The sequence below is a fragment of the Giraffa tippelskirchi genome, chromosome 4 (assembly GCF_054371585.1).
Source record: "Giraffa tippelskirchi isolate mGirTip1 chromosome 4, T2T-mGirTip1v1.2.pri, whole genome shotgun sequence".
Lineage (NCBI taxonomy): Eukaryota > Metazoa > Chordata > Mammalia > Artiodactyla > Giraffidae > Giraffa > Giraffa tippelskirchi.
Window position 1 is genome coordinate 98278964 of NC_137278.1, and position 17869 is coordinate 98296832.

The window sequence follows — 17869 nt, forward strand, 5'->3', positions numbered from 1 at the left end:
TAGGATGGACTGGTTGGATCTCCTTGCAGTCCAAGGGACTCTCAAGAGTCTTCTCCAACACCACACTTCAAAAGCATCAATTCTTCGGCGCTCAGCTTTCTTCACCGTCCAACTCTCACATCCATACACAACCACTGGAAAAACCATAGCCTTGACTAGACGGACCTTTGTTGGCAAAGTTATGTCTCTGCTTTTAAATATGCCATGTAGTTTGGCCATAACCTTCCTTCCAAGGAGTAAGCATCTTTTAATTTCATGGCTGCAGTCACCATCAGCAGTGATTTTGGAGCCCCAAAAACTAAAGTCTGACACTGTTTCCACTGTTTCCCCATCTATTTCCCATGAAGTGATGGGACCAGATGCCATGATCTTAGTTTTCTGAACGTTGAGCTTTAAGCCAACTTTTTCACTCTCCTCTTTCACTTTCATCAAGAGGCTCTTTAGTTCTTCTTCACTTTCTGCCATAAGGGTGGTGTCATCTGCATATCTGAGGTTATTGATATTTCTCCCGGCAATCTTGACTCCAGCTTGTGTTTCTTCCAGCCCAGCGTTTCTTGTGATGTACTCTGCATATAAGTTAGATAAGCAGGGTGACAATATACAGCCTTGACGTACTCCTTTTCCTATTTGGAACCAGTCTGTTGTTCCATGTCCAGTTCTAACTGTTGCTTCCTGACCTGCATACAGGTTTCTCAAGAGACAGATCAGATGGTCTGGTATTCCCATGTCTTTCAGAATTTTCCACAGTTTCTTGTGATCCACACAGTCAAAGGCTTTGGCGTAGTCAATAAAGCAGAAATAGATGTTTTTCTGGAACTCTCTTGCTTTTTTGATGATCCAGCAGATGTTGGCAATTTGATCTCTGGTTCCTCTACGTTTTCTAAAACCAGCTTGTACATCTGGAAATTCACGGTTCAGGTATTGCTGAAGCCTGGCTTGGAGAATTTTGAGCATTACTTTACTAGCGTGTGAGATGAGTGCAATTGTGCGGTAGTTTGAGCATTCTTTGGGATTACCTTTCTTTGGGATTGGAATGAAAACTGACCTTTTCCAGTCCTGTGGCCACTGCTGAGTTTTCCATATTTGCTGGCATATTGAGTGCAGCACTTTCACAGCATCATCTTTCAGGATTTGAAATAGCTCAACTGGAATTCCATCACCTCCACTAGCTTTGTTCATAGAGATACTTTGTAAGGCCCACTTGACTTCACATTCCAGAATGTCTGGCTCTAGGTGAGGGAAATAGTCAAATGGGATCCTGAATATTGCTCCATATATGTGTCTACACAAAACCCTCTTATGTATTATCGCTTCAACTGACATCTTCATTGCATATTAAGATTTTGTGTTTTTTTTTTTTCTCAAATGGGAAAGAAACCATACGCCAAGCAGTGCACTGCCTTCTCATTAGTTCAACTAAAATATTTACCTGCTGTTGGTATCTAGATCTTTCCACTAAACATGCAGGATCCTTTAGGATCCCCATTACATCCTGTCATCTGTATATGCCTGGCTTGTCACTTACACATTCAGTATGAAAACAGGGCAGGTGATCAGTGATAGATGGTTTGCTCTCTGTGCCGAAATAGAGACCTCGTCATATGTGTCTGTGAAAACAGAGTAAAATGTTAGGAGCGGTAAACTGTGTTTATTCAAGGCCAGAATAAAATTTCTCAAGTACACAAGCCTAATAGAATTTCCTGTATTGAGAAAACTCAAGCATTTCTATTCGATATAGTGACTTACAAATTGTGTTTTCTAGATTGAGTGCTGTGTTTGAAGTAAATACAGACCTTCAGAAAAACATCCTGTCAAAAGTTTCTGCCGAGCTCTCCTGGCCGTCCCTCCTCACCTCCCCCAGGCTCGTGAAGTTCCCCCTCACTAATACAAACTGCTCTTCAGTAAGTATTCAGAATGCCATGGGCCTTTGGAAATGCGTCATAGTGTGATAAAGTATCTGCTCTTCTAACGGGGCAGATCTTTCACTTACCACCTCTTTATTTCGTTTAAGGAAGAAGAGATTATGTTAGAAAACCCTGCAGATGTTCCCATCTATATTCAGTTTATCCCCCTGGCTTTATATTCCAGCCCTTCCATCTTTGTAGATAAGTTAATATCAAGGTAAGCGTTGCTTCAGATCATCAAAATGTTGCCATATGAACAGTGAATGATCATTTTACACATTTAAAACTTCGTTGTTCAGTCGCTAAGTCGTTCTGACTCTTTGTGACCCCGTGGACTACAGGTGTATTATTGTCTATGAAGCAGAAATATCAGGATATTTTTAAATTAATGATTATACAGGATTGACTCCTTTGTGGCCACAGCACTCTGGATTGTATGTATCCCATAGAATGTGTTCTGGGGTCTTATGAGCTGCTGCTGCTGCTAAGTCGCTTCAGTTGTGTCCAACTCTGTGCGACCCCACAGACGGTAGCCCACCAGGCTCCCCCGTCCCTGGGACTCTCCAGGCAAGAACACTGGAGTGGGTTGCCATTGCCTTCTCCAGGTCTTACGAGCATTTACCCCCAAATCTTTCATCTGATAGAAAGTTGTTGGTGTTGTTCAGTCACTAAGTCGTGTCTGACTCTTTGCAACCCCATGAACGGCAGCATGCCAGGCTTCCCTGTCCTTCACTATCTATCAGAGTTTGCTCAAACTCATGTCCATTAAGTCAGTGATGCCATCTAGCCATCTCATCCTCCGTCTCCCCCTTCTCCTGCCCTCAATCTTTCCCAACATAGGGTCTTTTCTAGTGAGTTGGCTTTTTGCATCAGGTGGCCAAAGTATTGGAGCTTTATTGCAGCTCATAAATAGTAAATTTGCTTAGAGAAATCTTGCATCTATAATTGAAGTTGAGAGAAAGTTCTAGGGAGAGAAGCAGATATTACATTAAGCATCTGGAAAAGCTTCCAGTTTAAGACAAGAAGAAATCATGTAGAACTCCTTCCTAAAACAGTATAAAGAGGAAGCAGGTGGACCCTTTCAAATATTTTAGTTTTAAAAGTGAAGAATAAACTGTAAGTTGTAGCTGTTTTTTGAAGGCTATTAATCTGATAATATTGATCTCAAAATCTGCTGAAAGGTAAACACAACCTTGGTAATTACAACTCCTTTAACTATGATGCTATTCACAAAGAAATATGTGTGTTTTTTAACTTCAGATTTAACTTAAGTAAGGTGGCAAAGATCGATTTAAGAACACAAGAATTCCAAGTCTTCAGGAACAGTGTAAGTATTCAAACTTCATACAATTGCAAAGAAGTAATTTTATGATATGACCGATGCGATGTGGAGTTAAAACATTGACCATCCTTAAACTGCCTGAAAGACAGGTTACTGAAGAAGTTCAGAAGAGTCCAGTAATCCTTTTAGAGGCATAAAGCCCAGGAGGAGTGTGTGGGATTTAGATCACCAGGAGGCATGCTGTGTAGAAGGTCCTATTTGTGGGCATTAAATGTTAAGCCCACAATAATGGCTACCAGAACCTCTGAGAGGATGCCAATGAGGTGTATAGACTAATACATGATTTATCTTTATTAAGCCTCAAAATATTGAGCTTGGTCATTTAAGTTTTTATTTTGGAAACTTTCTAATAAAATTGTAAACTGCATGAAGGCCAGACCCATGGCTAGCTGTATTCATACTTAGCATAGTAGCACTTACAGTTTCCCTCAACAGATATTTTTGAACTGCTGCATGTATACACAAACTGGTTTGCTCTACGACCAGATAGTCTCTGTCATGCAGGCTGGGCTGAGTGGTCACTAACCCACTCATGATTATGTAAGAACTTAAAACTTTCTTGTGTCAGTCAGGAAATTAGCACTCGGAACTAACGCCACCTACAAATCGGCCCAAGTCTCTTGGCCTCAATGTCCTTCCTCCTGCCCAGCTCGTCTCATCCAGCCTTAGACAGCCTGTCCACACCAGCCCCGGTGGTTGTGAAGCCTCCACCAGTTCAGCTCTCTGATTTTCCCTGACTCTTCATTTACACCCATGTTAACTTCGGTTTTTGTTTTGTTTTTCATGTGTGGTGCCATGTTTCCCAAATCTGGGTATAGGCTCCTTGAGGGCTTGTCTTCTATTTTCTTAAGTTTTTCTCACATTTATATAATGAAAGTTGTTGAATGAGTAAGAGTGAGAATCTAGTTAATCTTCCATTATCTGAATGACTTTGAGTGGAAACCGTCGTCTGCCCCTCTCTTCTCTCCTCGCTGTGGGCTCTCGCAGTGCACAGGTCCCAGTCTGTCAAGGAGCTGTGACTTGGCTGCTTCCTGTTTGGAACAAGGGAGGTCGGCTCCTGTGATCATCTCAGCCGTGTACCTACTAGCTTGGTCACCTCGACCAAGTGTGTCAACCTTTCCAAAGTTCAGCTTCTGTTGCAGTGTGAACTTAACAATCTGGATGTTACAGGGGTTTTTAACAGATAAAACAAACCAACATGGAAGCCCTTAGATGAGTCGCTTGGCACATGGGAAGCCCTCAGGGAATGTGGACCGCATGAGTCAGTCTGTGGCTCACAGGCGAGAAGGAAAGGTTTTCAGTGTTCCCTGAGTACCTAGTATGTGTCAGCATCATGCCAGGTGCATTCACGTTTGTAATTTCGCATAATCATTACAACAGCCTGGCTGAGCTATCACTAGCCACCCTAAGAGATAAGTATTTCACCTGTTCTGTTGGTGGTGAAAGAACAGAGCTCAAGGAGAGGCAGTAACTTGCCCGAGTTCATACCTGTGATGACTGGCAGGGCCAAGTTCACACGTAGTTCTCCCAGAGTCAGGGAGCCCTTGCCCAGGCTTATGTGACACATTGTCCTTGCTGGTTAAGAATCACTAATTACTCTCCAACCACATGTTCTATAGTTTTTGAAGTATTTGTGTTCTTTCCCATAGTTTTATGTTTTAATCTATAAAACATATATTAGCCAGACCTTTATGGGATACTTTTTATAGATCTATTTTTAAGTCAGTCTTATATAAGAAAGTTATTTTTCTAAGTAATTTTCAATGGTTTTTTTCTGCTGAGTAATAGGTAGAACACTAGACTAAAATTTAGAGAGACTCATATTCTAATCCATGCCATTCTTTTGAAATCATTTTTATTTTCTTTGTTTCCATCCATAAAAACACCATAAAATAATGCCATAAAAATAATAAGTTCAGGGTTATCCAAATATCTAGATGATAATATCTAGAAAGTTCAGTAACCACAAATTCCGTTCACTCTGCTTTTATAAAGAGAGAAAATACACATAAGAAGTAAATGACCTAGTTATTTGCCTTTCTTATCTTACCAAATCTTTGGTGGTACCTATAAGATGTAGGTATTGTGAGAGGTAGGAAAATGAATAAGAATGCCCTAGATCCCAGAAATTTATTCTAAATAAGAAATTCTGGAGGAGGTCTTCGGGTCAGCTTCAAATAAATTCTCTCACAGTACTCTACAGTGCTGTAAAACTGTGGATCTAAAATTATTTGATCTTGGGATTCCTTTACAGTCTGAAAAGTAATTTAGGATTTCTGCTTTATCTCAATTTTTAAAAATTATTAAGGACTCCAGAGAGGTTTTTTGTTTGTGCGGGTTATATCTGTCAGTATTGACCATATTAGAAATGAAAACTGAGATCCTTAAAATAGTGATTTAATTCATTTAAAATTATGATAGGCCCATTCTGTTTGACAGATAATATGAAAATGAAACAATAGATATATATTTTTAAAAACGGTTTTGCAATAAGAGCAGATTGCTTTACATTTTTACAGAGCTCTTCAGTGACTCTCAGACTTAATATATAGATAGATTGTCATGTCTGCTTCTGCATTCAGCTTCTTATGATATATTGGTTTGGTTGAAGTATATGATAAAGATCTGATCTGACCTGACCTGACACATTCATGTAGTTGCAGAAAGGATGTCTTAATTGTCTTTTTAGCTATCATAACACTATATACATCAATCATTTGGAAAAGATTGGTTCACTAAAATATGCAGAGCTTCCAAATGTTGATACAATTCACTCTGCAGTATCCAAAAAATCATGTTCATCCCTGTAACCATGAATCTCATCAGGGAATTCTTTAACTATTGGGAAGCTCTCAAGTTCACAAGGCCAAAATTCTAAATTGTACTCAAACAGTCGAATTTTACCATTGGCAACAAATGCTTCAGTTGCTTTCCTTAAAGGAACAGATGGACTTCATTTTTGTGAAAATGTCTACTAAATACTCCAGTCTGAATAGTCATATATTGACTCTGAGTCATTTTTCAAATATAAATGGAGTCCCTTGAGGAAGGAGCTAGTTCTGTTGGCATCTCAAACGATAGCTCTTCCAGACAGCATGGTCCAGCATGCTGCAGGGGGCACTTCAGGCGTACTTTGTTCTATCACACAGTATTAAAAAGCCTCATGCTCAAGGGTTGAGATTTAAGATTAATATTTATTACTATTTAATCAGTCACAGGTTTTGGTTTTTGTTTTTGTTAGCTGTAAGTGCCTGGCAGTGAAGAAAAACCGTGGCTACCAGGGAGGCCTTGCTTCTAGCTAAAGGGTCAGCAGTTTTACTTACGCACCATTGCTTTTGCTGGCCATCAGTGCCAGTGTTAACACAGTGAAAAAGGCAAAGAACTTTGGTCTGTGTTGTGAAAGTAGTTTTGACACACCTAAAAAGACCTCTCAGATCCCCAAGGGTCCATGAATCCCTCTTCAAGAACCACCACTATGAAAATTACTGAGGGCCTTAGTGATAGCCCAGAGGTATCACAAAATCCTAAAGTATTTTCCATGTCATCAGAATTTAAATTAGTTGTTTGTTGGGAATATAAGTATAGTATATAATGTGTTTGTCAGTTACTCAGAACGGTTTATTTAAAGGGAACCTATTCACCCACCATTTGGGAGTAGTCAGAACATTGTTGTTCTAGTAGACATTGACAGAGAAGAATTTTCGATGCAGGAAAAGAAATAGCCACCTCAGAAGAGAGAGTAGAAAAGTAGTGTGCTTCACAGAGTTTATTAGCTATGAAATTATGTCCATAGAATCATGCTGTTGAAATAGATAGATCTGTATATAGTAGAAAAATCATAGAAAATTCACTCACCTCCTGCAGGTTAGCAGGTATATAGAGTGCCATGGACATTTATACCCAAGGACTACCAGGCCTTCTGCCTCCCAAGAAAGTTTAAGCTTAATGTTACTTGAAATCAGAGCAGTGTTAACTATGATTTTTTTAATAAAAAATCTTTTTAATCTTATCTGTCAAGAAGTCATATTTTGATTATTAAACTGAACTTACTATTTGAACTTTAAATCATCAAGAGTTTATGAAACAATAATAATGGGCTTAGCTTTCAAAATAAAATTCAAAGATAGATTAATATGAATTGGAAATACCTTTATAAATAAAATAATGTAGCCTTAAGACTCTCCAGCCAATACCTTTCTGAGGGGAGAGGCAGGAAAACCATGACTAAAAGGTGAGGGGACAGCACCAGTAGGACTTCAGGGTGCTGAGTCCTGGTTACACAGCTGTTTGCTTTGTGTTAAAACGTTGAGCTGCTCATCTCGTAGGTGTGTGTCCTTTTCTGGTTTTTTATGTCATGTTTCAGAACCTTTTAAAGTTAAAAGATCTATACACAAAAACAAGTGCTTAGTACAAACATGAAGACTGGTGACCTGGGGAATAAAACCCCTTTTGGGACTTAATGCAGAATATGAAGTTGTCATCACCGGTTGCTCTGCTTGCCAGCTATCCAGGATCTAAATCATAAGGGATAAATTTGTTTTTATAGTTAGTCATTTTGAGAAACTAATACTTGGCTGTGGATGGGGTAAAGCGAAAAAAATTTTTCCAGAAAATATACTAATGACTCTTGTTTGTTTACCCGATGATTCAAGGCTCACCCACTGCAGAGTTCAACAGGATTCACAGAGGGCCTCTCCCGACAATTAGTTTTAAACTTAATTTTAAAACCTGGAGAAAAGAAATCTGTCAAAGTAAAGTTTACTCCAGTTCACAATAGAACTGTTTCTTCCCTAATCATAATCAGGTATGTTCTGTGATTTAAGTGTGGGTTGACTTCTAGTACTTACATAAGAGTCCTTTCTTGATTTGTTTCAATATTAATATTTGCATTCATTTATTTATGAAACAGGGTATTTATTTTGTCCAAAATATGCACACGCATGCACACCACACCTCATGAAACGTAACATTGTGATTATATTTTTAGCTAAAAGACATGAATAGTGTCTTACTGTACCATGTGTGACTCTTGAAAATGTAAAACTCTTGCTCTTCGTCATGTAAACATTTTTAAATTTTTAAAGTGCCAGTGTTTGACCATTAAATTTAATGTATTAATCTTCACATTGTTTATAAAGTAGCAGTAAAATTCAAGATCAAAAGATTGTGCAAATTTAAGGGGAGGACAATCTGGGCTGCTTCTTCTTACGTAGAAATAACCTGACTGTGATGGATGCCGTGATGGTCCAAGGACAGGGGACAACCGAGAACTTGAGGGTGGCAGGCAAGCTTCCAGGCCCAGGGAGCTCCTTGCGCTTCAAAATCACAGAAGCACTGTTGAAAGACTGTACGGAGGGTGAGTGTTCTTGTCATAGGCACATGCACAGATTTCAGCATTCCTTTTCAACAGTAAGTAATTGCAAAAACAGGAACAATGTTTCTACATGGGCATATATACATGTATTACTGATGAGTATTGAAAGAGACACGTGTACCCCAATGTTCATCACAGCACTGTTTATAATAGCCGGGACATGGAAGCAACCTAGATGTCCATCAACAGACGAATGGATAAGGAAGCTCTGGTACATATACACAATGGAATATTACTCAGCCATTAAAAAGAATACATTTGAATCAGTTCTATTGAGATGGATGAAACTGGAGCCCATTATACAGAGTGAAATAAGCCAGAAAGAAAAACACCAATACAGTATACTAATGCATATATATGGAATTTGAAAGATGGTAACGATAACCCTATATGCGAGACAGAATAAGAGACACAGATGCATAGAACAGTCTTATGGACTCTGAGGGAGAAGATGAGGGTGGGACGTTCTGAGAGAATAGCATTGAAACATGTATATTATCATATGTGAAACAGAACACCATTCTCGGTTCGATGCATGAGACAAATGCTCAGGACTGGGGCACTGGATGACCCAGGGGGATGGTATGGGGAGGGTGGTGGGAGGGGGGTACAGGATGGGGAACACATGTAAACCCAGGGCTGATTCGTGTCAATGTATGACAAAAACCACTACAATATTGTAAAGTACTTAGCCCCCAACTAAAATAAATAAATTTATTAAAAAAAAAAAAAAAAAGACTTTAAGGAAACACCCTGACTTGCTTTCAAAGTTGTTTCATTTGGATCTTACAAGTTTTGAAGTATCAGTATTCATTGCATACCTTAGCTGATTTACTCTGAATGTGAAATATAAAGCCTCGTTAAATGTCCACCGTCTAAAATGACTTAGCAAAGAAGAGAACTTCCTGATGAAACCTGGGCAGTGGCTTATCCCTTTGGCCTGAGGAGCTCCTCCATAATCTCTGGGATGCACTCGTGAAGGGTGTGTTACCATCCCTTGGACCTGGTGCACAGGACAGCAAGATTTATACTCCTCCTTTTCTTCCTTTAGGTATGAGACTAAGGGAACCCAATTTCACATTGAAAAGAACATTTAAAGTAGAGAACACAGGGCAACTTCCAATTCACATAGAAACCATTGAAGTCAGTGGGTACTCCTGTGAGGGATATGGCTTTAAAGTCGTCAATTGTCAAGAGTTTGCATTAAGTGCCAATGCCTCTAAAGACATAGTCATTCTGTAAGTATTTTCTCATAAGATGATGAATCACTAAATCTTTTCTTTTCCCCCACTTAGTCATTGGTTATTTCTTCATTTCTTTGTTTTCCAAATTGTGGAAACTCCAAAGTGGATCAGATAATCTTAGAAACCAGTTTCAAAATTATGTTCGATTTTTGCACCTTGTTTTATGTCCTTGGATATGTTCCAGTGTCTCCTGGTTCATAGTCTGTGGAAACTTGAATAGAATTTGTATCCTGCTGTTGTGTAAAAATTGTAGTAATTTTAATTATGTTGAATTGGTTCATAGTGCTTTTCAGGTCTACTATATCCTTCTGCTTTTTTGCCTATTCTTTCTATTAATTTTTGAGCACTTGATATTGAAACTCCAACTAAAAATCTTAATTTATCTACTTAAAAAATAATTATATAGTGGAACTATAATTATATACTTGTGTGTGTGTGTGCATATATATACATATAGTGGAACTATATGTAACTTTATTCAAAGTCTCCTGTAAATGTGTTATCATGCTTTCATAATTTAAAAAATACTTAGTTTTTAAAAAATTTTTCAAGGTTTTTTAGAGAACCAACTGTAAGATCATTCTCAGCAGTAGAGCAGACACCTGTGTCACACACATGCAGTTTTTCCATGTCGTGTGATAGTTTGGTCAGAAAACAATGTTAATGCCTACATGGATAATAGTTGCAGCATGTTTTAACAGTTGATAACTTGTTATAAAGTTTTACATAATAAAATGTAACCACTGTCCCTTAGTTGAATGATAATTTCATGGTCTTCAGTGGACATTTACTTTGTTAGTACCTATATCTTTCCATGTAAGCCATAACATTTGGCACCTGAAGGTACAGTGGGGAGTAAGACACCTTTCCTCAAGGTGCGGATCATGTGGTTGGAGAGCATACAGTTAACACAAAAATAAAATCATTAGGACAGAAAGCAGTGCTGGAGGAGATGAACATCAGTAGGGCTAGGACGGGTTTCTTGGGGGGAAAAAGGCATTATTGCGAGTGTATCATGGGAGAAGAGAGTGAATTAAATACAGAAAAAAGAAAGGAAAGAAGCTCAGAGACTTCTCTCTGAATTAATAATTATGGGAAGTCAACCATTGTTCTCTTTCTATGCAGTTTCTCTAGTTATCCACAAAATAAACTTGTTTTGGTTATTTAACCTCATAGGACAATACTGTGTCCACCTGAAAATGATAAAGTTGAATAAAAGTGCCAATCTCTAAAATTCTGTGCTCTGTTTCAAAGGTATTATATTTAAACTGCTTGCAGTATGTTTTTAAAAACCTAGTCTCACTGCCACCTTTGCGTTTTAGGTTTACTCCTGATTTCACAGCTTCTAGAGTCATCCGTGAACTGAAGTTTATAACAGCCAGTGGCTCTGAGTTTGTGTTTGTATTGAATGCATCCCTTCCTTACCATATGTTAGCAACCTGTGCAGAAGCCCTGCCCAGGCCCAACTGGGAGCTGGCTCTGTACATCATCATCTCAGGAATAATGAGGTACTTGTGTCTTCTTTCGAGGTTGGTGTGTATGTATCACTTGACACTGTTGATCATGGCTCCCCCTGTGTGCCAGTCACTGCTCTGATTGCCAGGGAACCACCAACGGATAAAAGAGACAGCTCTCCCTAGTCGGGCTTACATACGCCAGTGGGAGCAGTCAGACCTAAACCCTTCTTGGGTGACATATACAATAAACCAGAGTCTTTCCTACCTATAAAATTTGTTACACACATACAGTACAGCTTAAGTTCTTAAAGGGAAAAAAAAAAAAACCCTCAGGAAATTCCTTGATTTGGGCATATGAAATGTACTCAAACATAATAGTTTATTCTAATTGAGTCATATCATACCTAAACAATGTAAAACTGATGAGAAATATTTTTTAAACCCTCGGCATCCTCATCTTTTTTTCAGTCTATTTCTTTAGTTTTTAAGAATGAGATATACTCGCCTCTTAATTAACTTACATGTTTACCCAACACATCCTTCAAGAGAAGAGAGTTGGCCTAGAGTTAGAACTAAAGAGCTGCTTCTTGGCAGAAGGAAAGGTACCGTGCAGTGTCTATTCTGATTCAAGTAGTTATTTCCTCCATGCAAGCCTCCTTGTATACTGGCACACTAGAGAAGTCCATGGGCAAACTTTCATCCCAAATGCTTTTGTCTTGTCATAGGCATTTTGTTTTTTTATATTGTCTTGTGCTTTACCAAGAAACTTGCCCTTAGTATCAAATCCTGTTGCTCTTGCACTAACACATGAACCGCCTTCTCCACCTTTTCTACCCCTGCAGTGCCCTGTTTCTTTTGGTAATTGGAACAGCCTATTTAGAAGCTCAAGGAATTTGGGAGCCCTTTCGAAGGCGGCTGTCCTTTGAGGCCTCGAACCCGCCCTTTGATGTAGGGAGACCATTTGATCTCAGGAGAATCGTTGGTATTTCATCTGAAGGAAAGTATGTTGACCTGCTGGAAATAAATTCTCTAATATGCATAGATGTGGCTGATGTAATTAAAAGAAAAAATAAGTTTCTTCTTTTTGTCTTTGCTCAGGGGGAAAAAATTGTAATACCCTGTGTGTCGCTCTCAGTTACTAAGAACTCTTAGAAGACCACCATGTTTTTATTATATTGATGAGGGTTAAAATATTCTACCTGAGGCCAATGACTCGATGCCTAAATTTTCAGATATAACAGACCCAGTAGAGTTGTGAAAAGTATCCTATTTCTTGTCATGAGTAGAACTACCCAAGGGTCATTCATATCTGCAGTGGCTCTACTGATGAAGTATTTGTAATTTTTTTAAAATTTACTTCTGTATTTCGATGTTCCGGGTCTTAGTTGTGGCGCATGGGGTCTTCATTCTTCCCTGAAGGCAGGCAGGATCTTTAGTTGTGGCATGCAGACTCTGAGCTGTAGCATGTGGGATCTAGTTCTCCGACCAGGGAACAAACCTGGGCCCCCTCCATGCGTTGGGAGTGTGGAGACTTAGCCACTGGACCACAATGGACGTCCTGTAATTTTCTTTTAATCTTAGATCTCATAGGTTGATATTACTGATCCTTTTTTTCAGCTTGAACACACTCAGCTGTGACCCCAGTCACAGTCGGGGCTTCTGTGGAGCAGGCGGCTCGGCTTCCCGACCCGGCACAGGGAGTCACAAGCAGTGTAGCCCATCGGTCCACCCACACAGCAGTCACAGCAATAGAAACTCAGCTGACGTGGAAAACGTCAGAGCCAAAAACAGCGCGAGTGCCTCCAGCAGGACTAATGCCCAGTCGGCAAGCAAAGCCAGCCCACTGGTCTTCGAGTCCCATACCATGGCCCAGGGTCACACCACAGGCCGGAAGTCCAAGGGGACCAGACAGGGCCAGCACAGCAGCCAGCACCACAGCCACAGCCCCCTGGAGCAGCACTCGCCCCCACTGCCACCACCAGTGCCTCAGCACCAGGAGCCACCGCCCGGAAGGTTGTCCCCTGCGCCCCTTGCGCCCCCGCCCCACCCAGAGCACCCCGGCAGCACCCGGCACAGCTCCGAGGACTCAGACATCACCAGTCTCATCGAAGCCATGGACAAAGACTTCGAGCACCACGATGCCCCGCCCCTAGATGTGTTTACAGAGCAACCGCCTTCACCGTTATCGAAAAGCAAAGGTAACCATACCTTCTCACTTGTGGGACAGCATGACACTCAAGGGAACAGCCACCTGTTTAGGGGGCTATCTCAATCATGATTATGATGAGCAGCTAATTTAGCAGGTATTCTTCTGGCTCGCATTCATCTCTGCCCTTGGACTTCAGCTCTTTCCATCAAGATGCAAATAGAAGTATCCAAGTGTCATAAAAGATACCCATATTTCTCTCTTAGAACACTTACCAAATTCAGAAATTTGTTGGACATCTACTGTTTTCATTTTCACTGCCTGTGATGACTATGTTACTGTGGTAGGTTGAGCTTTTTTTTCCATCATTTAAATAGTTTTTAACACAGTGGGAAAATGGCAGTCATCTGCCTTTTGACCCAAAGATAGGATTTCTGTACAATCTGCGCTTTAGAGCAGGGATTGGCAAACCACAGCCCGTGGACAAAGTCGTCACCTGTCCTCTGGGGACCAGCATGCTTGTCCATTCACACATTATCTGTCACTGCTTTCATGCTGCAGCAGCAGAGGCTGTAAGGGCAGAAACCTGAAAGTACTTACTGTCTGCCCTTTCCAGAAAAAGTCTGCTGACTCCTGCTTTAGAGTTCCTCATGCTGTTTTCACCCCCGGTGACTCAGTGGTAAAGAATCCGCCTGCCAATGCAGGAGACGTGAGTTCCATCCTTGGGTCAGGAAGATCCCTTGGAGGAGGAAATGGCAGCCCGCTCCAGTATTCTTTTCTGAAGGATCCCACAGACAGAGGAACCCGGCGAGCTATAGTCCATGGATCACAGAGCGTCGGACATGACTGAGCATGCATACATGCTTGCTGTATTAATCATCTGTCTCTAAGCAACAGATTACCCCAAAAGCCAGTGGCTTAAACCCCATCATTTACTAACGCACAGTTTCTGGGGGTCAGGCATCTGGGTACAGCTTTGCCAGGTTCTCACAGAACGGCGGTCAAGGTGTTGCCTGGGGCTAAAGTCTTCGTAAGGTTCAGCTGATGGTGGACCTGCTTCCAGGCTCACTCAGGTGGCTGACAGCAGGATTCAGTTCTTGATGGCCTGTTGGACTGATGGTCTCAGTTCTTTGCTGACTGTGGCCAGCAGCCTGTTGGATCCTCTCTGTAGGGCAGCTCAGAGCAGTTGGCTTTATGAGAGCAAACAGGCAAAAATTCAAGAGAGAGAACAGGCTGGCAGGATAGAAGTCTCGGTCTTCTGTGACCTACTCTTGGAAGTGACCTCCCATCACTTCTGCAGTGTCCTCATGAGGAGTGAGGTCAGCCACACTGAGAGAGTTCCATGAGAGCATGATGTGGGGCTGCCTTCATAGAAGTCTGTACACCACACACACACTGCTGCTGCTGCTAAGTCGCTTCAGTCGTGTCCGACTCTGCGACCCCATAGACGGCAGCCACCAGGCTCCGCCGTCCCTGGGATTCTCCAGGCAAGAATACTGGAGTGGGTTGCCATTGCCTCCTCCAGTGCATGAAAGGGAAAAGTGAAAGTGAAGTCGCTCAGTCGTGTCCGACTCTTAGCGACCCCATGGACTGCAGCCTACCAGGCTCCTCCATCCATGGGATTTTCCAGGCAAGAGTACTGGAGTGGGGTGCCATTGCCTTCTCCGCCACACACACACAGGCGGGCTTATTTGTAACTTCTGGAGTCCATATGTGAAAAACAGTAAATGGCCTCTGGCTGTATTTCAGTTTATTCCCTTTACAGCCTGAACTGTTTTGTGACTTATTCTCTCTTCTGTGGCAGCCATGCTAATCTGTTATTCTGAGCCTGTTTCAGTACGTCCCTCATTGATGTACCACGAAGTTTTGCCTTTGGTTTGAACAGGGTACTTGGCAGCCCTGAGAGGCCAGAAGAAACTTGACCCTCCAGAGTCCAGGAGTTTTAGAAAATTTCTTAATTCCAGTGATATGAAGACGGGTTCTATACAGTCTTCATAGACTTAGTTGCATTTGGGTTTATAAAATAGTCAAAAGTCTTGAATAATATTTAACTTCTTCCACAGAAATCTTCTTTGTTGTTATCTCATTTTTCTAACACATTATTGACCAGAGACATATTAATACGTCTTTTATTACCTGAATATTATTGACCAGAGATGTTTCAGTATTCACTTACATAAGAAATTGCCAGCCACTGGCATTCATTTCTGCAAAAATTCTCTGGTCAATAATGAGTAAATAGAGCTTACATGTTTTAGGGTAATCTTTACGGTAATATTAAATGGATGCTTAAGGTTCCTTTTTTTAAAATTAGACCTGTTTACATAATGTGTTTTTCCGTTATCTAGCACATAAGTAAAATAAATGTATATTATCCTTTCTTAGCACAAAGAGAGGCTCTGGCAAAGTGAACCCCTTGTTCCTTGGTCTAAGACAGCCCTCTGACACCAATACAATGGGCCCGTCTTGTCTTTTCAGGGTCATTCATCTAGAACATAAACTTTAAAATTAAAAAATGTTCTTTACTTTTCACAGTGGCCCTAGAGTCAACCTATTAAAATCTATTTGATGATGGAGGTGATTCTTGAGGCCACAAAGAGACAGTGACTGCCGGCTTCACGTGAGCAGCCACCCCTTTTGATAACCTTCCCACCACTGCTGTTGGGAAAGAAGGAATGAGCCAGGTCTTCGTGTTGTTTTTTTCTTCAATAAGTGTTTTTATTGAAGCACAACATACATGTAGAAAATCAGTCTTTTAAATGAACTTTAAAAGATGGGCATTGATCTTGGGGTTGCAGAATAGTGCCATAGTGCTCATTTGCTCAGCAGTGTCCAACTCTTTGCAACGCCATGGACTGTAGCCCACCAGGCTCCTCTGTCCATGGAATTCTCCAGGCAGGAATACTGGAGTGGGTTGTCATTTCCTCCTCCAGGGGATCTTCCCAACCCAGGGATTGAACCTGCGTCTCCTACATTGGCAGGTGGATTCTTTACCAGTAGTGCCACCCAGGAGGCTCTTGTGGAATAGTGGTATTAACATATCATAAAACCATCAGCTGGTGGAATCTTTATCGTCTCTCTAAAGCTTACCCCAACACCCCTGCCAAATAGCCTATGTGTTTACATTAAATATATAATGTTTCTTTCCATTCTTTGGCACTTCTCTTTGCAGAAGTGCCTTGTTCTCTCCCCTGCCCTCCCCAAAATCTCAAAGAAATCTTCTTATAATGAGCTTCAGTGATATCTGGCTTTTGTAGACTGTTGAGAATAACCCTTTGTCATAAGAACAGGATCTCCCCAGCCCTCGCCTTCTCTGGGTTAGACAGCTTGGAGTTAGACATCCAAGTTATGAGTTATGAATTAGACACCCCATCTCTTCTCTGTCACCCCTGCAGTCACTGTCCCTCGTTGAAGAGGGGCCCCAGAAATACCCTTCTTTCATGGCTGGCCTGAGCAGGGCCTCTGCAACTGGACAGTCTAGATTCTGTATTTCTCTGGTTTTTCCTCCCGTAACGTGTGAGCCCTGGGGACTGGCTGGGAGCATTGCTGGATTGAAGGTTAAAACCTGAGAATGCGCTGAGCCAGGTGTAGCCATTTGCAGTGTCTGCATTCACTGCAGAAACCGTGGGATCTGTCACCACCCTGGTGTCTGTCTGCTGTTGGCAGTCTGAGGGGCAGCTTCATCTCAGGTGGGGGACGCCAAGTGCCATGGGGTGGTGAGGCCAGGCTCTGCCTTCAGGCAGACCCAGATCACAGCCTGGCTCTGCCACTTACTAACTCTGTGATTTGGAGAAAATTACTTCAAAGTTTGAGTCACTGGCGTCCATCAACAGTCACCATAAGGTATCAGGGTTTTATTAAGGAGATGTATTTTTAAATGACATAGAATGGGTTCAACAGTGGCAGATGTGGCTTCTGCAGCTGTACCCAGCCTGCCTGCCCAGGTGGCTTCATGGGTGTAGTCTGAGGAGCCAGCATCCTCCCATGGACTTCTCTGCTGCTCTCTGTTCTGGTTAGACTGAAAGCTCCTTGAGGGCAGGGATTACGTTGTTGGTTTTCACTGCCATATTCGCAGGACACGCAGCACTGCAGCACAGCGGGCACTCAGATGTTGTGGATTGTTTTCTTGTCTGTCTTGGGAGCGTCCACATTAGTTAAAATAATAGGCTTTTTGTCGCTCTGTTTTACCTTCTGCCCATATGTAACAGTGGCTGACTACTGTCCAGTGGCTTCCTGTAATTCCTCCTCACGGCACTGTGAGGTCATCTCCCTGAGTCTGCAGACGAGAGGGCAAGATCAAGGAGCTAGCAATGGGAGGGCCGGAATTTGTACTCAGCCACCTGGGTTCTGGGCACCCCGCAAGTGACACATGTGGCAGCTCATCCCATGTCACCGTCAAGCT

The 17869-nt window shown here is 41.6% G+C and overlaps 1 protein-coding gene across 6 annotated transcripts in view; it reads left to right on the top strand.

Annotated features, from left to right (window-relative positions):
- Nucleotides 1-17869, top strand: part of TMEM131 (transmembrane protein 131) — a 180791-nt gene that overhangs the window by 146579 nt on the left and 16343 nt on the right. For all 6 annotated transcript variants that reach the window (XM_081484467.1, XM_081484470.1, XM_081484471.1 and 3 more), the window contains exons 23-31: nt 1763-1901; nt 2012-2121; nt 3165-3231; nt 7899-8050; nt 8460-8602; nt 9672-9858; nt 11187-11372; nt 12164-12322; nt 12939-13519. In XM_081484467.1, the coding sequence (XP_081340593.1) occupies nt 1763-1901; nt 2012-2121; nt 3165-3231; nt 7899-8050; nt 8460-8602; nt 9672-9858; nt 11187-11372; nt 12164-12322; nt 12939-13519 (1724 nt within the window). The remainder of the gene's footprint in view (nt 1-1762; nt 1902-2011; nt 2122-3164; nt 3232-7898; nt 8051-8459; nt 8603-9671; nt 9859-11186; nt 11373-12163; nt 12323-12938; nt 13520-17869) is intronic.